The sequence below is a fragment of the Bombina bombina genome, chromosome 4 (genome assembly GCF_027579735.1).
Source record: "Bombina bombina isolate aBomBom1 chromosome 4, aBomBom1.pri, whole genome shotgun sequence".
NCBI lineage: Eukaryota > Metazoa > Chordata > Amphibia > Anura > Bombinatoridae > Bombina > Bombina bombina.
Genome location: NC_069502.1, coordinates 1003108557 through 1003134688, shown reverse-complemented (window position 1 = coordinate 1003134688; position 26132 = coordinate 1003108557). Strand labels below are relative to the sequence as shown.

Below are 26132 nucleotides of genomic sequence, written 5' to 3'. Positions count from 1 at the left end.
GATGAGGAGCGCATGTGCGATATGGATTTGTTTTCAGACATCAACAAATACATGATAAAAAGACAATGCAATAAACACTTAGGATCATGTCCGACAGACATCAATGAATGCCGATAGCATACGCAGTCAGCATTTATCATTGCACCAGTAGTTTTTGTGAACTACTTGTGCAATGCCGCCCCCTGCAGATTCGCGGACAATTGGCCGCTAGCAGGGGGTGTCAATCAGCCCAATCGTATAGGATCGGGCGGATTGATGTCCGCAGCCTCAGAGTAGGCGGACCAGTTATGGAGCAGTGGTCTTAAGACTGCTGCTTCATAACTACTGTTTCTGCGTGGAAACAGGGGCATCAAGCGCCATTCGGATCTTGATAATTCGGCCCCTTAGTCTGAACTTCAAATGAGTAGCAGATTTTTTTCTGACAAATTTTAAAGTTATGTCTCTTTCCACTCCCCCTGTATCATGTGACAGCCACCAGCCAATCACAAATGCATACACGTATATTCTGTGAATTGTTGAACATGCTCAGTAGCAGCTGGTGACTCAAAAAGTGTAAATATATAAAGACTGTGCACAGTTTGTTAATGGAAGTAAATTAGAAAGTTGTTATAATTGCTGCTCTATCTGAATAATGAAAGTTTAATCTTGACTATGTTATAAAGCAAATTAACATCCTTTTTACTGCAGCTATTTTTCAATAGCGAAACTCCTCCCACCTTTTGCCTTATTAGGAAGAGACCATCTGGGCTTTAGACTGTATATACCAGAGCTAGCCTCTGACGTAAAAAGTTAATACAAAGTGATTTTTTGTTTTGCAATTGTTATCAGTAAAAACCAATTAGCAACAGATATGTAGCAATGTTATAACCTTGAGAAATCAGCAGGTGCATTTCAAGGTCAGAGTTAGAATTTGCTCTATTTTCAGAGCTAAATTACATAAAAACTGTGCATAATAAATAATGAAAATATAATGCATTGTTTCATTCCGCATAACTAAACATTTTATATTAAAAAAAAAAAAAAAGTGATAAATGCCAAAAAAGGTGGTCACAATAAATAATAAAACAACATTACTGCAAAGTTTTCTTCTTTATTTTTTTACTACATATAATTAAACATTTCAAGGGAAGTTAAAGGTTGAGTTTAGTGTCCCTTTAAGATTATGACAAAACAGAATTAAGCACTCCATATCCTAGTGACAAAACGCTTGATTAGCAATGAACCAGATTTGTCTGAATGAAAACATTCTTGCAAGATCATTGGTTATCAGGGATACTAATTAACATATAAATGATCTACTCACAGGCAAGGCTTTCTTTCAATAGGTTATGTATAAAGGATGTTACAATGTCTATCCAGTATTTCAAGTCTCTATACAAGGAGGTTAACTATTTAGAGATTTAGGAGCCAGCCATGCATGTTTTAAAAATAAGCAATTTTTTATAGGGATATATGTAGAACATAAATTGTTAGCAGACAGAAATTACATTATAGAATTGACACTTCTGGAGAAAATGTAGTGTTTAATACAAAGAACTGCCATTAAGGGACAGTGAATACATAGAGATTTGTATATTAAATGTTTAATAAAAATATGATGCTACGTTGTCTCATTATGCATAAATATTTCTTTTGCCCCCTTTTCACATAACAGCTCTGAAAATGTAGCAATTTCTAGAATGTTATATAGAAAAGCAAGAATGTTATCCATTTGCAAAAGAGCTATAAGGCAGCACTATTTCCTGGCATGCAGTGCTACAGACACCTACCAAGGTATCTCTTCAACAAAGAATACAGTGGGAACTAAGCAAATTTGATAGAAGTAAATTAAAAACTTTTTTTTTTTATTGTATGCTATGTCTAAAATCACAAAATAAATGGTTTTGGCTTCATATCCTTTTAAAAAGGGACACTCAAGTCAAAATTTAACTTCTATGATTCAGATAGAGCATGCAATTTTAAACAACTTTCCAATTTAATTCTATGTGCACCGTATTTTTATATTTACACTTTTTGAGTCACCAGCTCCTACTGAGCATGTGCAAGAATTCACGTATGTACATTTGTGATTGGCTGATGGCTGTCACATGGTACAGGAGTGAAAATAGACAAAACTGAAGTTTGTCAGAAAAAAAAAAATCTAGTGCTATTGCATTATCTTGTTATCATGCATTTATTGATTATGCAAACCTACTGTATTTACTGGTCCAGCTGAACTGCATAATCAACTGGTACAGCTGAACTGCATAATCAACAGATGAATCAGCCAATCACAGAAACATATATACTGTAAATCTTTGCAAATACTTCAGAAAGGTTGCACATAAAGAGACTTTGTGTACGATTTGATACTAGAAATATATTGTCTTTGTTGTTGTTGTATGCTCTATCAGAATCATGAAAGTTTACTTTTACTCTAATATTCCTTTAGCCAAGTATGATGTTAGATTTTTACCACGAGACAAAAAAAAAATTTCTTTCATGATATAAAGCAAACTTCATTAGTACCTATCTAGAGAAAGGTCAAAAATAAACCCTGCATCCACCTGCAGCTTGGAATGCAGTTAATCAGGTTCTTGTACTTTTCCGATGAGAAACTGGAGACCATGTACAGGTCCTCTGAATATTTCATAGGAAAAGCTCAGGTACCGGCTACACGTCACACCTTTGCACATGAGCCAAATAAACTCTCACCTAGGGAAATGTAGACCAAGTACAAACAACTCCTGACAGTTTTGCTACAGTTCTCAGTAAAAAAAAACAAAAAAACTCTTTTATGAATGTCTAACTTTCAACTTAATTGCCCGCCTCTTATCTCAGTGCATTTTGTAGTGTTTCACAGTTAGACAATGCGAGTTCATGTGTGCCATATAAATACCATTGTGCTCACTCCCGTGGAATTAGTCAGCACTGATTGGCTAACATGCAAGGCTGTCAAAAGCACTGAGATAAGGGGGCAGTCTACAGAGGCTTAGATACAAGGTAATCACATAGGTAAAAAAGTATATTAATATTACTGTGTTGGTTATGCAAAACTGGGGAATGGGTAATAAAGGATTGTCTATCTTTTTAAACATTTAACATTGCCAAGCAGACTGTCCCTTTACTGTGAGGTAAGCTCACATATCTAATTTTTGCTGCTCATTACCACACGTGGGGGAGAAGCCTTCATGGAAGTTACACAGTGTTAGACAAAGGGGACGAATTATCAAGCTCCGAATGGAGCTTGATGTCCCCGTTTCCATGCGAGCCTTCAGGCTCGCCGGAAACAGCAGTTATGAAGCAGCGGTCTAAAGACCGCTGCTCCATAGCTTGTTCTATATGATCGGGCTGATTGACACCCCCTGCTAGCAGCCGATTGGCAGCGAATCTGCAGGGGGCAGCATTGCACAAGCAGTTAACAAGAACTGCTTTTGCAATGATAAATGCTGACAGCGTATGCTGTCGGCATTTATCGATGTGCGGCGGACATGATATGCTACATCATGTCCACTCGCACTTTCATAAATCGGACCCAAAGGGTCTAATCATTAGTGATTAGCAAAGCAATGCCTACAAATGTTAAGTTTACTTAATTTTGCTAATAATCCCCTCACTTGAGTGGTAAATGATGTATAAAAACAGAATTTATGCTTACCTGATAAATTACTTTCTCTTGTGGTGTATCCAGTCCACGGATTCATCCTTTACTTATGGGCTTTTAAAAATGAGGCTTCTGTTGAACAGATTTGTAAGGCAGCAACTTGGTCTTCGCTGCATATTTTTTCCAAATTTTACAAATGGATATTCTCCTTCCTAACAGGAAGTTGCAAAGAGAGCACACAGCAGAGCTGTCCATATAGCTCCCCCTCTAGCTCCACCCCCCAGTCATTCGACCGGAGGTTAGGAAGAAAATGGAGAAACCATAGGGTGCGGTGGTGACTGTAGTTTAAACAAAAAAATCTACCTGACTTAATAGCCAGGGCGGGCCGTGGACTGGATACACCACAAGAGAAAGTAATTTATCAGGTAAGCATAAATTCTGTTTTCTCTTGTAAGGTGTATCCAGTCCACGGATTCATCCTTTACTTGTGGGATACCAATACCAAAGCTTTAGGACACGGATGAAGGGAAGGGAACAAGACAGGTACCTTAAACGGAAGGCACCACTGCTTGTAAAAACCTTTCTCCCATAGAATTTGTAAAATTTGGAAAAAGTATGCAGCGAAGACCAAGTCGCTGCCTTACAAATCTGTTCAACAGAAGCCTCATTTTTAAAAGCCCATAAGTAAAGGATGAATCCGTGGACTGGATACACCTTACAAGAGAAAATATAAAAAGTATGTACCCGTCTGACAAGGGTTTTATTTTGAACTATATTATAATGATGGGGGGGAAGGGTCACAAAAAAGTTTCTAATGAAAAAAGGGTCCCAGGTGAAAACATTTAAGAAACTCTGCTCTAAAGAATTGGATTGTGTAATTTTTTTTTACTATAAGGGCACTTTAAATGGGCTATATAAATCAATCATCTACAAAACGTTTATGCAAAGGAAAATCTAGTGTACAATGTCCCTTTAAACTGTTGGTAAAACTACAGTATTGTGGTTACTGCTCACTATGCCATTGTTTCGGATCCGGGAGTGCCGGCAGAGGGAGCATGCGCACATGTGCGAGGGGCGGGAGCACGTGCCCGCCCGCTACTGTAATGGAGGGAGAGGGAAAAAGGGTGAAGGAAGGAGGAAATAAGTGTTGGGGAAAGGGATCAGGGAGGGGGAGGTGGGAAGTGTATTGAGAGGGGCAGCTACACTACAGAAAAATGGGGATTTTTTTTTTCCATAAAAAAGGCACAAATGTGTAGCAAACTGGGTACCCAAGATGGCGACAAATAGGTATAAATAGGTATATATAAATATCAGTGATACAATGTAACTATCGCTAATTTTGAGAAATAAATGGTTTGGAAACAACAAAGTGCTACTTGTATTTATTGCCCTATAACTTGCAAAAAAAAGCAAAGATTAGGTAAACATTGGGTATTTCTAAATTCAGGACAAAATTCAGAAACTATTTAGTATGGGTGTTTTTTGGTGGTTGTAGATGTGTAACAGATTTTGGGGGTCAAAGTTAGAAAAAGAGTGTTTTTTCTATTTTTTCATTTATAATTTATATTAAAAAAAAATAATAGTAAAATATAAGATATGATGAAAAACATAATTTATGCTTACCTGATAAATTTATTTCTCTTGTACTGTATCCAGTCCACGGATCATCCATTACTTGTGGGATATTCTCCTTCCCAACTATTTTTTCATTTCTGCGGTGTTTAGCTGTAATTTTACTCTTACTCATTTACTGTACCCACACATATTATGTACCGTTTTTCTCACAATTAAATGGACTTTCTAAAGATACCATTATTTCTCTTGTTAAGTGTATCCAGTCCACGGATCATCCATTACTTGTGGGATATTCTCCTTCCCAACAGGAAGTTGCAAGAGGATCACCCACAGCAGAGCTGCTATATAGCTCCTCCCCTCACTGCCATATCCAGTCATTCGACCGAAACAAGACGAGAACGGAGAAACCATAGGGTGCAGTGGTGACTGGAGTTTAATTAAAATTTAGACCTGCCTTAAAAGGACAGGGCGGGCCGTGGACTGGATACACTACAAGAGAAATAAATTTATCAGGTAAGCATAAATTATGTTTTCTCTTGTTTATTGTATCCAGTCCACGGATCATCCATTACTTGTGGGATACCAATACCAAAGCTAAAGTACACGGATGATGGGAGGGACAAGGCAGGAACTTAAACGGAAGGAACCACTGCCTGTAGAACCTTTCTCCCAAAAACAGCCTCCGAAGAAGCAAAAGTGTCAAATTTGTTAAATTTTGAAAAGGTGTGAAGCGAAGACCAAGTCGCAGCCTTGCAAATCTGTTCAGAGGCCTCATTTTTAAAGGCCCAGGTGGAAGCCACAGCTCTAGTAGAATGAGCTGTAATCCTTTCAGGGGGCTGCTGTCCAGCAGTCTCATAGGCTAAGCGTATTATGCTCCGAAGCCAAAAGGAGAGAGAGGTTGCCGAAGCTTTTTGACCTCTCCTCTGTCCAGAGTAAACGACAAACAGGGCAGATGTTTGACGAAAATCTTTAGTAGCCTGTAAGTAAAACTTCAAGGCACGGACTACGTCCAGATTATGCAAAAGACGTTCCTTCTTTGAAGAAGGATTAGGACACAATGATGGAACAACAATCTCTTGATTGATATTCCTGTTAGAAACCACCTTAGGTAAAAACCCAGGTTTGGTACGCAGAACTACCTTGTCTGAATGAAAAATCAGATAAGGAGAATCACAATGTAAGGCAGATAACTCAAACTCTTCGAGCCGAAGAAATAGCCATCAAAAACAGAACTTTCCAAGATAAAAGTTTAATATCAATGGAATGAAGGGGTTCAAACGGAACTCCCTGGAGAACTTTAAGAACCAAGTTTAAGCTCCACGGGGGAGCAACAGATTTAAACACAGGCTTAATCCTAACCAAAGCCTGACAAAATGCCTGGACGTCTGGAACTTCTGCCAGACGCTTGTGCAAAAGAATAGACAGAGCAGAGATCTGTCCTTTTAAAGAACTAGCTGATAAGCCTTTGTCCAAACCCTATTGGAGAAAGGACAATATCCTAGGAATCCTAACCTTACTCCATGAGTAACTCTTGGATTCACACCAATAAAGATATTTACGCCATATCTTATGGTAGATTTTCCTGTTGACAGGCTTCCGAGCGATGGACCAGTTGAGCAAACAACTCCGGATGGAGTTCCCACTCCCCCGGATGAAAAGTCTGATGACTTAGAAAATCCGCCTCCCAGTTCTCTACGCCTGGGATGTGGATCGCTGACAGGTGGCAAGAGTGAGACTCTGCCCAGCGAATTATCTTTGAGACTTCTAACATCGCTAGGGAACTCCTGGTTCCCCCTTGATGGTTGATGTAAGCCACAGTCGTGATGTTGTCCGACTGAAATCTGATGAACCTCAGGGTTGCTAACTGAGGCCAAGCTAGAAGAGCCTTGACTATTGCTCTTAACTCCAGAATATTTATTGGGAGGAGTTTCTCCTCCTGAGTCCAGACTGCTTCCCAACCTAGAAGGCTGGCATCTGTTGTTACAATCGTCCAATCTGGCCTGCGAAAGGTCATACCCTTGGACAGATGGACCCGAGAAAGCCACCAGAGAAGAGAATCTCTGGTCTCTTGATCCAGATTTAGTAGAGGGGACAAATCTGAGTAATCCCCATTCCACTGACTTAGCATGCATAATTGCAGCGGTCTGAGATGCAGGCGCGCAAATGGCACTATGTCCATTGCCGCTACCATTAAGCCGATTACTTCCATGCACTGAGCCACTGACGGGCGGGGAATGGAATGAAGGACACGGCAAGCATTTAGAAGTTTTGATAACCTGGACTCCATCAGGTAAATTTTCATCTCTACAGAATCTATAAGAGTCCCTAGGAAGGAGACTCTTGTGAGTGGTGATAGAGAACTCTTTTCCACGTTCACTTTCCACCCATGCGACCTCAGAAATGCCAGAACTATCTCTGTATGAGACTTGGCAATTTGAAAGCTTGACGCCTGTATCAGGATGTCGTCTAGATACGGAGCCACCGCTATGCCTTGCGGTCTTAGAACAGCCAGAAGTGAGCCCAGAACCTTTGTAAAAATTCTCGGGGCAGTGGCCAACCCGAAGGGAAGAGCTACAAATTGGTTATGCATGTCTAGAAAGGCAAACCTTAGGAACCAATGATGATCTTTGTGAATCGGTATGTGAAGGTAGGCATCCTTTAAGTCCACTGTGGTCATGTACTGACCCTCTTGGATCATGGGTAGGATGGACCGAATAGTTTCCATTTTGAATGATGGAACTCTGAGGAATTTGTTTAAGATCTTTAGATCCAAGATTGGTCTGAAGGTTCCCTCTTTCTTGGGAACCACAAACAGATTTGAATAAAATCCCTGTCCTTGTTCCGTCCTCGGAACTGGATGGATCACTCCCATTACTAGGTGGTCTTGCACACAGCTTAGGAATGCCTCTTTCTTTATCTGGTTTGCTGATAACCTTGAAAGATGAAATCTCCCTTGTGGAGGAGAAGCTTTGAAGTCCAGAAGATATCCCTGAGATATGATCTCCAACGCCCAGGGATCCTGAACATCTCTTGCCCACGCCTGGGCGAAGAGAGAAAGTCTGCCCCCCACTAGATCCGTTTCCGGATAGGGGGCCGTTCCTTCATGCTGTCTTGGGGGCAGCAGCAGGCTTCCTGGCCTGCTTGCCCTTGTTCCAGGACTGGTTAGGTTTCCAGACCTGTCTGGAATGAGCAACAGTTCCCTCTTGTTTTGAAGCGGAGGAAGTTGATGCTGCTCCTGCCTTGAAATTTCGAAAGGCATGAAAATTAGACTGTTTGGCCTTTGATTTGGCCCTGTCCTGTGGAAGGGTATGACCCTTGCCTCCAGTAATGTCAGCAATAATTTCCTTCAAGCCAGGCCCGAATAAGGTCTGCCCCTTGAAAGGAATGTTGAGTAATTTAGACTTTGAAGTCACGTCAGCTGACCAGGATTTAAGCCATAGCGCCCTACGTACCTGGATGGCGAATCCGGAATTCTTAGCCGTTAGTTTAGTCAAATGAACAATGGCATCAGAAACAAATGAGTTAGCTAGCTTAAGCGTTCTAAGCTTGTCAATAATTTCATTCAATGGAGCTGTCTGGATGGCCTCTTCCAGGGCCTCAAACCAGAATGCCGCTGCAGCAGTGAGAGGCGCAATGCATGCAAGGGGCTGTAAAATAAAACCTTGTTGAATAAACATTTTCTTAAGGTAAACCTCCAATTTTTTATCCATTGGATCTGAAAAAGCACAACTGTCCTCAACCGGGATAGTGGTACGCTTTGCTAAAGTAGAAACTGCTCCCTCCACCTTAGGGACCGTCTGCCATAAGTCCCGTGTAGTGGCGTCTATTGGAAACATTTTTCTAAATATAGGAGGTGGGGAAAAGGGCACACCGGGTCTATCCCACTCCTTGCTAATAATTTCTGTAAGCCTTTTAGGTATAGGAAAAACGTCAGTACACACCGGCACCGCATAGTATCTATCCAGCCTACACAATTTCTCTGGAATTGCAACTGTGTTACAGTCATTCAGAGCAGCTAATACCTCCCCAAGCAATACACAGAGGTTCTCAAGCTTAAATTTAAAATTAGAAATCTCTGAATCAGGTTTCCCTGAGTCAGAGATGTCACCCACAGACTGAAGCTCTCCGTCCTCATGTTCTGCATACTGTGACGCAGTATCAGACATGGCTCTAACAGCATTTGCGCGCTCTGTATCTCTCCTAACCCCAGAGCTATCGCGCTTGCCTCTTAATTCAGGCAATCTAGATAATACCTCTGACAGGGTATTATTCATGATTGCAGCCATGTCCTGCAAGGTAATCGCTATGGGCGTCCCTGATGTATTTGGCGCCATATTAACGTGCGTCCCCTGAGCGGGAGGCGAAGGGTCTGACACATGGGGAGAGTTAGTCGGCATAACTTCCCCCTCGACAGAACCCTCTGGTGATAATTCTTTTATAGATAAAGACTGATCTTTACTGTTTAAGGTGAAATCAATACATTTAGTACACATTCTCCTATGTGGCTCCACCATGGCTTTCAAACATAATGAACAAGTAGGTTCCTCTGTGTCAGACATGTTTAAACAGACTAGCAATGAGACTAGCAAGCTTGGAAAACACTTTAAAACAAGTTTACAAGCAATATAAAAAACGTTACTGCGCCTTTAAGAAACACAAATTTTCCAAAATTTTGAAATAACAGTGAAAAAATGCAGTTACACTAACGAAATTTTTACAGTGTATGTAATAAGTTAGCAGAGCATTGCACCCACTTGCAAATGGATGATTAACCCCTTAATACGGAAAAAAAAAAAACGGAACAACAAATGACAAAAACGTTTTTTTAACAGTCACAACAACTGCCACTGCTCTACTGTGGCTTTTTACCTCCCTCAATACGACTTTTGAAGCCTTTTGAGCCCTTCAGAGAAGTCCTGGATAATGCAGGAAGAAGCTGGATGTCTGTGTCTGTAATTTTTGCTGTGCAAAAAAACGCTAAAATAGGCCCCTCCCACTCATATTACAACAGTGGGAAGCCTCAGGGAACTGTTTCTAGGCAAAATTCAAGCCAGCCATGTGGAAAAAACTAGGCCCCAATAAGTTTTATCACCAAACATATGTAAAAAACGATTAAACATGCCAGCAAACGTTTTAAAATACACTTTTTGTATGCAAATTATTATGACCCTGGGGAAGTCTCCCTATGGGTGATGGGGGAAACCAGACGTGGACTCCTTGCCCAGTGTGCTTAGAGGAATGTGGCTGCACCTCACTGACGAGGCCCATAGGAGGCCGAAACGATCGTCTGGGGTTGTCATGTTCCTTGTTCAGAGGAGAATTGCCTGGTATTTCGGGGCTGGACTGACCTTACTTGGCAGGATCAGACTGATATACTTCAGGAAAGTTTTCTTCTGTGAAAAGCACACTGGTCTAAAAGAGGCTGCTTCCGGGTGGTAAATCGCCATAGAACAAGCCACTGAGCTGTTGTTCGTTCCTGGTAGAGCGCTTCTCTCTTTGTATGCAAATTATTATGACCCTGGGGAAGTCTCCCTATGGGTGATGGGGGAAACCAGACATGGACTCCTTGCCCAGTGTGCTTAGAGGAATGTGGCTGCACCTCACTGACGAGGCCCATAGAGGCCGAAACGATCGTCTGGGGTTGTCATGTTCCTTGTTCAGAGGAGAATTGCCTGGTATTTCGGGGCTGGACTGACCTTACTTGGCAGGATCAGACTGATATACTTCAGGAAAGTTTTCTTCTGTGAAAAGCACACTGGTCTAAAAGAGGCTGCTTCCGGGTGGTAAATCGCCATAGAACAAGCCACTGAGCTGTTGTTCGTTCCTGGTAGAGCGCTTCTCTCTTTGTACACTTTTATAAGAGTATGTATCTCTATTAATAAGCCCGATACCAGTCGCTATCACTGCATTTAAGGCTTTACTTACATTACTTCGGTATCAGCAGCATTTTCTAGCAAATTCCATCCCTAGAAAAATATTTTATCTGCACATACCTTATTACAGGAAAACCTGCACGCTATTCCCCCTCTGAAGTTACCTCACTCCTCAGAATGTGAGAACAGCAAAGGATCTTAGTTACTTCTGCTAAGATCATAGAAAACGCAGGCAGATTCTTCTTCTAAATACTGCCTGAGATAAACAGTACACTCCGGTACCATTTAAAAATAACAAACTTTTGATTGAAGAAATAAACTAAGTATAAAACACCACAGTCCTCTTACGACCTCCATCTTAGTTAAGAGTTGCAAGAGAATGACTGGATATGGCAGTGAGGGGAGGAGCTATATAGCAGCTCTGCTGTGGGTGATCCTCTTGCAACTTCCTGTTGGGAAGGAGAATATCCCACAAGTAATGGATGATCCGTGGACTGGATACACTTAACAAGAGAAATAATGGTATCTTTAGAAAGTCCATTTAATTGTGAGAAAAACGGTACATAATATGTGTGGGTACAGTAAATGAGTAAGAGGAAAATTACAGCTAAACACCGCAGAAATGAAAAAATAGCCCTGGTCCTTAAAGGATTACTTTCTGTTATAATTTTTAAGCTAAAACAACTAACATATTAAAGTTAATAAACATTAATTAAAACCTACTGACCTATATTTTCTCCAAAACGAAGTTTCATAACGTTCTAAAAGTTATATCTTTTATTCGCCAATGATGTCACGTTATCCTCCTGCCCACTATTTTCAGCACTGCATATTCAAAATACTTAAACCAATAACTTTGTGTTTAAAGCGTCATTTTGAAACCTAGGTATTGTAAACGGATTGGTACAGAGCAAAGGATACCCACGGAGTGGGTTTGGAAAACAATTAAATTTGCAGACAAGATTTCTGACATACGGTAGAGATATGTTAATGAAATGCTATTGATAAAAAGCGTATTTAACTTATAGTTTAATTATATATTAAGATATTAAGGATATTGATAGTGAATATATTTACTTATACTAGATTCTAATAGATCGCACCAAAGCTTTTAAACAAGGGGTGGACAAATTACATTTTTGGAGGTAGGAAAAATAGAGGAGCTAGACTGGGTAATTTGTAAACAGATATACTGTATGATGAATAGTACAAAAAGTTCAGAGCCAAAAGTAAATATCGAATGATCTTGGCTTCCTAGCTTTGTATTAAAACTCTGTTTTAAAGGGACATTAAAATCATTTTTTGCAAGGTGGTGCATCCATCACAAATGATATATATATATATATATATATATATAGATATATATATATATATATATATATATATATATATATATATATATATATATATATATATATATATATATATATATATATATATATATATATATATATATATACAGGTAGCCCTCAGTTTACGCCGGGGTTAGGTTAGGTTCCAGAAGGAATGGTAGTAAATCGAAACCGTTGTAAATTGAAACCCAGTTTATAATGTAAGTCAATGGGAAGTGAGGGAGTTAGGTTCCAGGCCCCTCTCAAAATTGTCATAAGTAACACCTAATAAATTAATTTTAAAGCTTTGAAATGAAGACTTTAAATGCTAAACAGCATTATAAACCTAATAAAATAAGCACACAACACAGAATATATAATTAAACTAAGTTAAATGAACAAAAACATTTGCTAAACAGCATTATAAACCTAATACAATAATTACACAATACAGACTCTACTTGCATTTTTCTGCAAACAGTTCTTTCTATGCATTCCAATCTGGACTGATTTATAGACAGGAAGATCTTGTCCCTTTGAAATCTGCTCGACAGCTCAGGTCTGGTTAAACTGATTAATTTCAGATTGCTTGGTATGTAAAGCTTAGGAGCTGGCAAATTTTTGGTTCAGAACCTGGGTTATGCTTGCTTTCTGGTGGCTAAATGTAGCCACCAATAAGCAAGGGTCATCCAGGGTGCTGAACCTAAAATGAGCCGGCTACTAAGCTTTACAATCCTGCTTTTTAAAATAAAGATAGCAAGAGAACAAAGAAAAATTGATAAATAGGAGTAAATTAGAAAGTTGCTTAAAATTGTTTTAAGAAAACATTTGGGTTAAGTATCCCTTTAAGATAAAATTAGCTAGTATTCATTTTTTGATGTGTTTATTGAATAAATTATGCAACTAAGTTGTGCTTTGCGTAGCAGAAAATGTTATAATACTAGTAAGTATTACACTGCCTCTACCCGGCTACTTTATAATGCCGCCCGGCTGGCAAAATTTCTACACAACATTGAAAAATAAATGTTTTAGAGAAATATAGCTGTAATTTTGTCAGCACAATATACTGTACAAGGTTCATGTTCTCTTTTGTGACAACAATTAGAAATATAAATGGTCTTCTAATCTCAGCTAGCCAACAACTGTTCAGCATGTGACAGGCTCTGGTAAATGGAGAGCTTCTGTAAGGAGGAAGTGGAACAAAAAGTACAATTTTCAGAGGTATTTTACATGAAAAGTAGCCATAAAATATATAGTGAACTTGCATTTCAATATTTTTTTTATTAAAAAGATGATTCAGACAGAGCATATAATTTTCCAATGTACTTCTCTTATAAAATGTGCTTTGTTCTCTATGTATCCTTTGTTGAAGAGTAAACCGAAATGAGCTCAGGAGCAGAAATGCACTATTGGGGAACAGTCAATGTTAGATACTACTTTCCATTAAAGGGATAGTAAAGTCAAAGTTAAACTTTCATGATTCTTATAGATTTTTTACAACTTTCCAATGTACTTCTATTATCTAATTTGGTTCTATTTGCTGAAAAGCATGCCTTGGTAGGCTCAGGAGCAGCAATGCACTACTGGGAGCTAGTCACTGATTTAAGGCTGCCCCTATAGGCTTCTTGTCATTGGCTCACCAATGTGTCCCAGTAGTGCATTGCTGCTCCTTCAACAAAAGATGCCAAGAGAATGAAGCAAATCTGATAATAGAAGTAAATTGGAAAGTTTTTTTTTAAAAAGAAAGGTATGCTCTATCTGAATCATGAAAGAAAATGTTTAGGTTTTGTGTCCCTTTAAAGCATTCCCCAGAGTGAATAACCTATAAAAAGTTCAAAATTGTAAAAGAGACACTCAGGTTAAAATTAAACTTAAATGATACAGATAGAGCACACAATTTTAAACAACTTTCCAATTTACTTCCATTAACTAAATCTGCACAGTCTTTTTATATTTAAACTTTGAGTCCCCAGCTCCTACTGAGCATGTGCAAGAATTGAAAGAATATACGTTTATGCATTTGTGATTGGCTGATGGCCGTCACATGATACAGTGGGAATGGAAAGAGACATAACTTTGAAATTTGTCAGAAAAACATCTACTACTCATTTTAAGTTCAGACTAAGTGCTATTTGCATTGTCTTTTTATCATGTTGATTATGCAAATATTACTGTATTTACTGGTCCTTTAAAAATACCTCTGAAAATGCTCCTCATTTGTTACTTAAAAGTATATGGTACAAAGCAAAAATTAAAGAGACTTTTTTTTAAACCCTTGTGATGATTAGAAATAGGAAGAGTTTTACAGAAAATGTTCTGTCCCTTTAATAAGACAGAGAATTATTAAATGTACACAGACCCTGCTTACTACCTGGTAGTAGCAAATCTGTAACTTTACAATTAATCAAATGATCATTTACCCCTTTAGGACCAGCAGCGTACCCTGTACATCGCTGGTCTTTATATGGGGAATGCGTTATTGGATGGATTAAGAGACATTTATAAATATACTGCCCCCACACAAAAAGTCAGCTTCAGTGCAGCAATGCACTACTGGGGGCTAGCTGAAAAGATCTAGTGAGTCAAAGACAATAGACAAATGTGGGTACCCATGAATCACCAACTAGCTCCTAGTACTGTATAAAATGTGCATATTCTTGTTGAACAAAGGATACCAAGAGCACAAAACAAATTTGAAAATAGACGTGAATTTAAAATGTGTCTTTAAACTACATGCTCTGAATCACGCACATTTAATTAAGACTTTCCTATCCATTAAAATAACACTCATACCTAAACTGTTATAAATAAAAATGCTTAGAATTGCTCTAAACAATAGAGCAAGTCCTAGAGTCTGTTTAAACTGCAGAATGGTGATCCCTACATAGAGCTAGTATATTTAAAAGACACAATATAACTAAATCTACTGGCTACTCAAGAAGGGATAAATATTGGAGTACATCGGGAATTACCGTATGTCCCCAAATATACAGGACAGGAGCAAGTACTAGCCATTGAGCAAGGTGGGTCTCTGAGGTGCTAATGCTCATTGTACCTCCGAGCCAATGGGAATCGGAAATATAAAGCTGCCAATGAGCATTGGTAGGTAGCTTAAAAAAAAAAACAAAAAAAAAACAAAAAAAAAACCAAAAAAAAAAAACTGTATACTGCTCTATTAATCTTAATTGAAAATTAAACAGGTTTTTAGATTACTTTTAGACAAAAAAAATAAATAAACAAATATGTTTAGTGCTTTAATAATGGTTTAGACAGGAGTGTTCTTTATCATCACTTTTTTTTCTAGTGAAACATATTGCCAGTCATTTAATTACTTAAAGGGACTGTATACACCAATTTTAACTTAACTGTATGTAATAGACACGACTATAGAGAATAATATGCACAGATATTATACAAACAGAAGCAATCTGAAGCCTGCATACATCAGTATACATCTAAAATGTTGGGGCTTGGTTAAGAGTCTAAAAATCAGCACTATGTTATTTAAAAATAAGCAAAACTATACATTGTTACAAAAACACACCCAGATGGGCTTTATAAATGGATGATCTACAAAACATTTATGCCAAGAAACATCTAGTGTACAATGACCCTTTAGAATTAGACAGCAAACACTTAGTATTTACGTTTTTCTGCAGTCGTGCCATAAACAAACATTTTAGGTGTGAAATTATTAAAGTGCATTAACACCTTCTTTAGAGCAATAGTCTTTACAGTTTTGTTTACACAGCTTTTCTTTAGCCTATACTTAAAGTGAATGTAAAGTGCGCATCGTTACTAATGTTACCCTTAACGTGTATGAAAAATAAATAGTAGTTTCATTCATCGTTTTTCATTCTATTTCTTACATAGCTTTATTTTTTTATTTTTACCTTGTCTCCCGTTATCTTGATCCTCCACCCGGCACTCGCGCCTACTTATTGTCACTTTGATTGACTTCTTACAAACCAATCAAGTCTCTAACCACAGGGGGACCCACCCCCTTACGCTGACGCAACAACTCCTCTCTGCGCCTGCGTTCTTATCGTGTTGACTGACAATTGCTTTTTACGCTCGTGCACATTTCGCGCATGCGCAAAAGTTTTACATTACGAAGCCCTGTCATTTCTGATTTACTGTACCGCTCGGTAAGTACATCAGTAACAGGGCTCCGCATTCTATACTGAGTGCTTATTGTGCAAACCGATACTTCTTGAATTTCCCCTTAATAAATTGTTATTAGTATTCTTGGCACTAAATCACAATATCGTAAGTAATGGAAGTAATTGATTTCTTTACATCATACCTTATATATATATTCATACATATATTCGATAGCAGGCAAAACATAATGAAAATAAATAGTTTTGTTTCAAGAAAAACTTACAATCGATGTGTATAGTATTTTTAATGGGCGGTATAACGGACTGGGATAGCAGATCGTTTCCTTCCCTTCTCAACGATAGTATTCATTGAATGTATTGATCCAATGAATACTATGGTTGATTGACAGCGGAAACCGCATTTCACACATGCTCAATGTGAAATGAAAACGGGAGCGCGCATTGACGAGACGTAGACAGCGGGTGGGACCGCTGTATACGTGAGATGGCTCAAAACAAGGAAGTAAACTGTGGGAGGAGCAGGTGCAGTGAATCGTCGATATTTCGACAAAGAAATAAACATCATATTAATAATTTTATTTAAAATGTTTTGTGGCGGTTAGGTTAATAGCATGATTGAAGACAGGAATATGTGTTCAAAATAAGGAAAATTGACAATCACTTTAAAGGGACAGGAAACCCCAACATTTTCTTCCATGATTCGGATAGAACATACAATTTTAAATACTTTTCCAATTTACTTCTATTATCACATTTGCTTCATTATATTGTTATCCTTTGCTGAAAGAACATATTTGCCCTACTGGCAGCTAGCTGAATGCATCTAGTTACCCAATCACAAGAGACAAATGTGTGCAGGCACCAATCAGCAGCTGTCTCCCACTAGTGTAGGATATGTGTGTATTCTATTTCCAGAAGGGATACCAAGAGAACGAAGCACATTTGAAAATAGAAGTGAATTTAAAAGTGTCTTAAAATGTCCTGCAAGCTTATTTTTTTTTTCCTATCCCTTTAAAGGAAAAGTTTACTTGAAAATTGGAAGAAAAAAAAAGGATAGATAGATAATCCCTTTATTACCCATTCCCTATTTTTACATAACCAACATTTATATTAAAGGGATAGTCTAGTCAAAAATAAACTTTCATGATACGGATAGGGCATATCATTTAAAACAACTTTCCAATTTACTTGTATCATCAATGTTTGCTTTGTTCTCTTGATATTCGTAGTTGAAAGCTAAACCTAGGTAGGCTCATATGCTAATTTCTAAGCCCTTGATGGCTGCCTCGTATCTGAATTCATTTTGAGTTTTTCACAACTAGAGTGCGTTAGTTCATGTGTGCTATATAGATAACAGTGCTCATGCATGTGGAGTTACCTAGGAGTTAGTACTGATTGGCTAAAATGCAAGTCTGTCAAAGAACTGAAATAATGGGGCAGTCTGCAGTGGCTTGGATACAAGGTAGGTAAACACTATATTAACCCCTTAATGACCACAATGTACCCTGTATGTCATTGGTCGTTAAGGGTTTTTTCAGGACATAATAGCACAAGTCTAGCAAGAACACACTATTAATGCACTCCCTCCAGCAGGCTTTGTGGAATAGAGCAGTCTCAACGCTGGTGACAAGACCGTGCTATAAAACAATCAAGTCCCAAAAAAAGGCCAGCGACATACAGGGTACGTCGCTGGTCCTTAAGGGGTTAATATTACCAAACTGAAAAAAACATAGAAATGGAGAAGCGCCACCTGGACTCAAGTGAAGACTTTTAATAACAAATATAAAAACAATAAAAATGGTATTCAGTGTACCAGAGTTAAAAACGTAACATGCACATCAGATTGAATCCGTAAAGGCAGGTGAGTGCCGTGAAGTCTTACTGCACCCGTGCTGCTCCCGTACTGGATTATATATACACTTGTGGATATTGGTTATACATATTATTGTGAACGTATTTGTGTACCACCTATCATTGTGATAGAATTTTTACCAATCCGCACTATAGCTTTTGATACAGCCTTTGATTTATATAGCTCCATATATTTTAGAAGCGCTGACTTTTATCTTTGTTTGTTGGTTTTAAATTAATATAACCATGTTGGCCGTTCAAAACTGGGGAATGGGTAATAAAAGAGATTATCTATCTTTTTAAACGATAATAATTATTGTCCCTTTAATATACTTTTTACCTGTATCACTACCTGTATCTAAGCCCATTACTGCCCCCTTACCAAAGAGCGTATTACAAACTTGCATTTTAGCCAATTAGTGCTGGTTCCTGCATAACCATTAACATTCTCCACAGGAGTGAGCACAATGTTATCTATATGGCACACATTAACTAGCACAATCTGGCTGTAAAAAGCTCATAAAAAACAGAGAAAAGTTGTGGCCAGCAGGGGCTTAGAAACAGGCAAATTTAGAGGTTATAAAGTATATTAATATAACAAATGTTGGTTAGGGGAATGGGTAGCAAAGGTGTTAGCTATATTTTTAAACAATAAAAAAAATCATGTTGACTAAGTATAGAAACTTTCAGTATAGGTATGGATACAACAGGCAAAACAAGCTATTTCAAATGCCATAATAAAGTAAAACTAGCTATTTGTAAACAATTAAATACTATCCAGCAGGTAAAATAAATCACTGGAAACAAATTAAAAGTGGAGAAATTTTTGTGATATACTGTCCCTTTAAATTACAAGAATTTACAAGGAAGTAAAGAAAATAATGAAAGTATAATGCAAAGTTATTTTACTGTGCATAATTAAACATTTTATTTGACAAGCTTAAGGTGCTTTCTGTTTCTATTAGCTTTGGTGTTATATTGCAGCTGTAAACATTACTACATGGTAGTACTAACAAATCTTTAAAATATGTATTGATTATGTTTTTTCCTACTGCTAAGTATTAACTGTTATAGCATCCAAATCATAGACTGGTTATTACACCAGCTCTAAGAACTTAGAAAAAAATCTGAAATAAGAGCACAGATATAAAGCAAATTGTGTATATAAAAAAGACAGGCAGATCCAAAACCTTAGTTATAATAAAGATTGGAGGAAAAACATCAGACACTAAGTGCTATATCTTACACCATTTAAACCAGCCAATATTATAAAATACATATATAAAAGGTGAGTCTATTTATGACACAGAGTGAGACAGATGTCAAACAGAGCCAAAAAATGATCCAATATAAAAACTATTGTTACCAGCAGGCCAGGTAAAAATCACAAGAACCATTTTAAGCCCTGTCTAGACAACCTCAGCATGGGGACTGCTAATCATTATGCCTTTGAAATAAATTATACAGGGAATTAGCATATATAATTAGCAACATTCTCAGTTAAAAAAAAAAATAAGAAACACATTTGTTAAAAAAATAAAATCTACATGTTCTCAAGGTAAAGACAGGATGGCACCTACAGGTAAATAGAGAAAAAAAAAATCTATATATTAAATAGATAAGACATAGTATATATCAGCAGCTATGCACTGTTATGACAGTACTGTATCTTTTTATTTTTATTTAAATAATTTAGCACAGTTTATGTTGTTTTGTAAACCAAGTGCAGTTCAGGGATATACCCCTTGAAAAGCCTTATGGAAAAGATGTTCATCTTCTCCTTTCCTGTGGTCAGTTACACACAGATTTAATTGAATGTGTGCCCTGATCTAACTAATCACTGTGTAGAATGTTGCAGATTTAGAAATAAAGTCACCATATCTTTGTACAATAGCGGCAATTAAACACTTTATGGGGGGGGACTACATTTTGAATCTTATCTCATTTAATACTAGTAGATATTAATACTTGTGCAATTCAAAATAATCACATATATAGCTAAAGTAGTGCTCCAAAAAAGGTTAATGGTGCCCATTGTTGTTCTGGGAATGACAGTGAATAAGAATTGTAGACATTACACTTTGGCAGTGAGAAGTACAGTGCCAACAACATATATTGTGCTTACATCAGTAATCCTTTGGTGCATTGCTTAAAAGCAAGTGATAATTGACTCTACTGAACAAGGAATTGCCAAACACAACAACAAAAAATAATAATTAATGGGACAGTAAAGTCAAAATTAAACTTTAATGATTTGGATAGAGCATGCAATTTTAAACAACTTTCCAATTTACTTCTGTTATCAATGTGCTTTGTTCTCTTGGTATATTTTATTGAAGAGTAAAACTATGTAGGCTCATAAGAGCTCAGGGGTGTGCAGGTGTATTTAGTACTCTATAGCAGCAGTGTTTTACAACATTATTTGTAGCTTTGTTCAGCCATAAGAGTACTAAATACACATGCACACTCCTGAGCTCAACTGGTTTTACTCTTCAATACAAAATACTAAGAGAATGAAGCAAATTTGATAAAAGAAGTAAATTGGAAAGTTGTTTGTTTAAAACTGCATACTCTATCTGAATCATTAAAGTTTAATTTTGACTTTACTGTCCCTTTAAGAATTACAGTATTCTTTACTTTTGGAGAATTAGTAAAAATCATTAATGGAAATATTGGGGAAATGCCACAACATTGGTTATCATAATTTGCAATGCTAAACAAAAAAATATCACTTTTTCTATGTGCTCTGTATGCTAACATATAAATGCAAAACCAAACATTTAAGAGTAAGTCAGAAAATAAAAGCCCTTTAAAAGAGATAGGTCAATATATGAACATATTTAAATAGGTATCAATAAACAAAAATACGGTTATTAAACACATAAGCTTGGGGTGTAAACATGTATCTCAAGAAGGAAAAAGTGAAGGTAAAAGTTATATGAACTCCATTAGCGTATATGATTTGTGCAATGTTTAACACTGTTTATATTTGTTAAAAAGTTGATCAGCGATGTGCAACTCATTACTTTCAGGCAGACAACATCACTACAAGTCCCAGACCTTCTTCATATAATGCGATGTAAGGATGTGGTGATCTCACACCAGCACCCTGCACTTGTTTGTCTATCAAGTGCTGGGATTGGCTCAGCGTCAGCTTTATCCAAAATAGAGTATAGGGACAGCAGGTGCCAAAAGGTATCGGCTTCAAAACGAAGCTAAGAAGTTAAGATCATTACAGATCTGTCATAATAACCCTTAGATTATTTGCTACCTCTCATCTCCTCACCTTGTCGCCTTCCCCGGGGCCGCACAGCTCGGGTGTGCTGCTCATGGCGAGCTCCGTGGTGCATTCCCTAGGTGTCACAGGCCGGAGGGTGTTTCAATACAAGAGACACCACAACAGCTGCAGCAGGTAACACCGGAATAAGGAAATCCCGTTTACACACAAGCTACTCCAGGATCCGCCTTCCCGTCAGTCACCTCGGACAGCCCAGGGAGGGAGATACCGCTGCGCAAGGAAGGGCGGAAGTGAAAGAGAAAAAGTAGGAGGAAGAGCTCAAGCTGTCAACAGCCACTTCCGACACAAACAAGAGGTCTTTAGCCAATAGCCGCTTTAACAGCTAGTTCGGCTTCAGCGTATTGCACAGCAATCCTTTACAGCCAACTCTAGTAGCCAATAGGGTTAATATATTTTACGTAAGGGCTGCGGCCTAAAACATACCTCATGACGTTGCTGCGACAAGTGACACGCTTGGTTCTGACAGTAGCTTGAGTGTACAGAGGTGACGTACGCAGGGGGTGGGCGTAGATGAGACCATTTCCTGTTAGATGAAAATGGATCATGCGCTTTAGCAGCGGTAGTGACGTTTCTTTACGGCCAGGCTGATGGCGGTGCTCGGTGACAGCGGAGGCCGGGTTCGTTAATGTTGAGGGATGGAAGAGAGAATGTGGTGAGATCCTTATTCATACAGTGTTGCTTAATAATTGAAAAAAACCAAACAGCTGACGCACCTCATTTTTATTTGATACTGATTGTTCCTGATTTAGTTTCACAAAGAGTTTACTGAAATCAAATCTCAAGTGAGAATTAAACCTCTCCAAGTCCCTACAGCTGCTCAAAATAAAGTAGGATGTTAACAAATTTCCATCACTAAATATTTCTTTAAATTGTTGGTGCCCTGATCCCAGTTGTACATTATAGGATACAGTGGTCTGCTTATGGAATGTCTAGTACCGCAGTCTGCGATTGTTGTGGTTAGGATGTGGATAATGTTTTCAGTTACACTTGTTACTGCTTTTCAAATTCAGTACTTATATAAACCACATAGGGGATATGGTTGGAGAATACTCATTACTAAAAATAAACAAACTGTCATGATTAAGACAATACATTCAATTTGAACATACTCTTCAATTCCCTTTCGTTACCAAACTTTGTTTTCTTGGTATTCTTTGAGGAAAATCATACCTATAATGGCTCAGGGACAACAATGCACCCCTGTCAGCTAGATAGTGATTGGCTGCACAAATATACCTCATGTCATTGGCTCACAGATGTGTTTAGTTAGCTTCCAGTAGGTCATTGCTGGTCTAGAACTTACCTTAAACTTCTGTTTAATCCCTTATTAAGGCTTAATCACAGAATTTAGACTATTTCATTGCACTTTTGTTTGCTTATAACACATTAAAACATTTTCTTTTTTCAATTTTATATCTCTTTTTAATATTTTGTTTTGTGTATATTTACTACCTGTGGTTTGTACAGTAGAAAATCCTTTATCCAAACCACTTGGGACTAGAAAATGTTTGAATATCGGAATAGTTTGGATTTTGGAATATTTACATCTTTAAAATGAGACAGTTTGGAGAGGGGATGTAACCGAGTGTAAACAACAATAACCTGTCATCTAGGCAATGTTTACATGTCATAATACAGCATATGCAAATAACATAAGGGTAGTTTTTTTTCATTTTTAATATATAATGATGTAACTCCAGCCACAAGTATAAAACTGTATCCTTTATTACTTCATAAGGGCCAGGTACAAAAATTGACAACGTTTCAAGGTCCACAGCCTTAAAGGGACATGAAACCCAAAACATTTATTTCATGATTCAGATAGAGAACACTTTTAAAAAACTTTCTAATTTACGTCTATAATTTAATTTGCTTCCTTCTCTTGTTATACTTTGCTGAAAGGTTTATCTAGGTAAGCTCAGGAACAGCAAAGAAGCTAGGTTCTAGCTGCTGATTGGTCGCTGCATATATATACTGATTTTCATTGGCTCACCCATGTGTTCAGTTAGAAACCAGTAGTGCATTGCTGCTCCTTCAACAAATGATACCAAGAGAATAAAACAAATTAGATAATAGAAGTAAATTAGAAAGTTGTTTAAAATTGTATTCTCTATGTGAATCATTAAAGAAACATTTTGGCTTTCATGTCCCTTTAATCATGTCTTGCTGTTGAGCTTGAAACATTGTCAGCTTTTGTACCTGGACCCAATAAAGTAATAAAGGTTACTGTTTTATTCTTGTTGCTGGACTTACATTATTATGTGTGTGAGTAAGGAGTTGGCTAATCCTGTTCGTGCCTATTAAGGACAGTGATATTTGTCTTAATTATAATAATAATTTGCGATTTTTTTTTTTTTATAGCGCTTTTCTCCCTGTGAAACTCAAAGCACTTTACAAATATACAAACATAAGACATAAGTTAGGAGTTTCTGAAGGTTAGATAAGTGGACTGAATGCCTGATGGAAGAGATGGGTCTTTAGCTTTTTTTCAACAGTCTATAAGGACGGTGCTTCTCTGATTGTGCACGGTAAAGAGTTCCAGAAGGTAGGGGCAGCGTGGCTGAATGCCCTGGAGCCTGAGTTTGTCTTATTCTTGGCACTGACAGGAGGGATGTGCTGGCTGACCGAAGTGAGCGGGAAGGGATCTAGGGTGTTAGGAGCTCTTTCAGGTACTGTGGGCCTAGATTGTTTAAGGCTTTGAAGGTCAGTAAACCAATTTTAAAATATGTTCTCCATTTAATTGGGCGCCAGTGTAGGGAGTGGAGCACAGGTGTTATGTGGCAGTAGAGACTTTTTGCTTGGTCAGTAGTCTGGCTGCTGCACTTTGTACCGTCTGAAGGCGATGGAGTTTCTTTTTTTGGGAGGCCCAAGTTAAGTGCATTGCAGTAATCTAGTCTAGAGGATATAAATGCATGTATTCTCTAAAATATGAGGAAATAATTTTTAATACTTTTGTATGCAAAGTACCCTCAGAAAGATAGCACAGTACTGTAATCAGAAAGGTAATATTTGTTGATTTAACGGGACAGACAAGTCAAAATTAAACTTTTATCATTTAGATAGGGATGCACTTTTTAAACAACTTTCCAATTTACTTTTATCATCAAATTTGCTTTGTTCTCTTTGCATTCTTTGTTGAGAGATAAACCTAGGTAGACTCATAAGCTTATTTCTAAGCTGTTGAAGGCCGCCTGTTATCTCGGTGCATTTTTACAGTTACAGTGCTAAATCATGTGTGCCATATAGATAACATTGTGCTTACTGCCTTGAAGTTGTTTGAGTCAGCACTGATTGGTTAAAATATAAACAACCATCTTATAAGAGTATTCAACCTTATGACTTTAGGGGGGCCAACTAGACTCCCAAGCAATGTTCCCTCTAAGGTGCGCGGCAGCGCGGCCGCGCACCTTCCCTCTCTGTGTAGCGCAGGCAGTACATCAGGCCGCGCAAAACAGGAGGAATGTGGAAAGTGATTTTTTTTTATTAATTACTGATGGCCTCCAGGAAAACGGCATGGCAGAGCACACAAATAAACAGTGCCTCCGGTGTAGCACAACTTGATGTGTTTCCTGTGCTACACACACACACACACACACACACACACACACACATATATATATATATATATATATATATATATATATATATATATATATATATATATATATATATATATATATATATATATATATGTATATATATGTATATATATATATATATATATATATGTATATGTATGTGTGTGTCTATTCTCAATGCCGCACACAAGCGGTATAAAGCCTACACACAGAAAAAAATTTTGCACGCAATGAAAAAAAATTTGAGGGAACATTGCTCCCAAGCAGGATATTCTGTTATAAATAATAACCAAATAAGAAACAAATTGTTACAAAATAAAAATCTAATTACATAAGAAAAGTCCTTATTGTCCATATGTAGGTGTTCTCCAAATTCAGCAGCACTTCTGATGATGATCCAAACTTTCTATCTAAAAGAAAAAACAGAAGGCTCTTCCTAGTGCAATATTGTCAACACCAGACTTGATAAAGTATTTGCACAAGAGTCGTCATACTCACAAGAAAAGCGGCACTCAAATTTTATTATAGAGACGTGACGGGAACTTCCAGTTATTTATCTCAAAGAGCAATATATTATCTGTGGTGTCATGGTGTGCTTTTTCAGTTAAGACCTCACTTGGTGCAGCAACTCCTTATTGTTGTTCATTGCTTTCAGTGGACTGACAATATTGCACTAGAAAGCTCCTTCTCTTTCTGTTTGTTCTGATTAGTTAAAATGCATGTATGTCAAAAGAACTGAGATAAGGGGCAGTCTGCAGAGGCATAGATAAAAGGTATTTGCAGAGGTAAAAAGTGTATTATCTCCTTTATGCTGGGCCCAAGTGTTTAACATCGGAACAAAATTTTGATGTAAACGCTTGCTTTAACCTTTTAACGCCGTTAGGACGTTCTATTCCGTTCTAACCACGCCAGGCTTTAG

At 37.7% G+C, this 26132-nt stretch overlaps 2 protein-coding genes across 6 annotated transcripts in view; one reads left to right on the top strand and one right to left on the bottom strand.

Moving 5' to 3' along the window:
- The window catches only part of AFTPH (aftiphilin), a 272901-nt gene extending 250957 nt beyond the window's left edge, over positions 1 to 21944 (bottom strand). The window contains exon 1 of one of the 3 annotated variants that reach the window (XM_053712089.1): positions 21624 to 21944. The gene's annotated coding sequence lies outside the window, so the exon portion shown is untranslated. The remainder of the gene's footprint in view (positions 1 to 21623) is intronic. The other 2 variants (XM_053712087.1, XM_053712088.1) reach the window with 2 other exon arrangements.
- A 225-nt stretch (positions 21945 to 22169) lies between these two features.
- The window catches only part of SYS1 (SYS1 golgi trafficking protein), a 58798-nt gene continuing 54835 nt past the window's right edge, over positions 22170 to 26132 (top strand). Inside the window, exon 1 of one of the 3 annotated variants that reach the window (XM_053712084.1) lies at positions 22170 to 22287. Coding sequence is in view for 1 of the 3 variants with exons in the window: in XM_053712083.1 (XP_053568058.1) it covers positions 22271 to 22287 (17 nt within the window). In the remaining 2 variants the exon portion in view is untranslated. The remainder of the gene's footprint in view (positions 22288 to 26132) is intronic. The other 2 variants (XM_053712083.1, XM_053712085.1) reach the window with 2 other exon arrangements.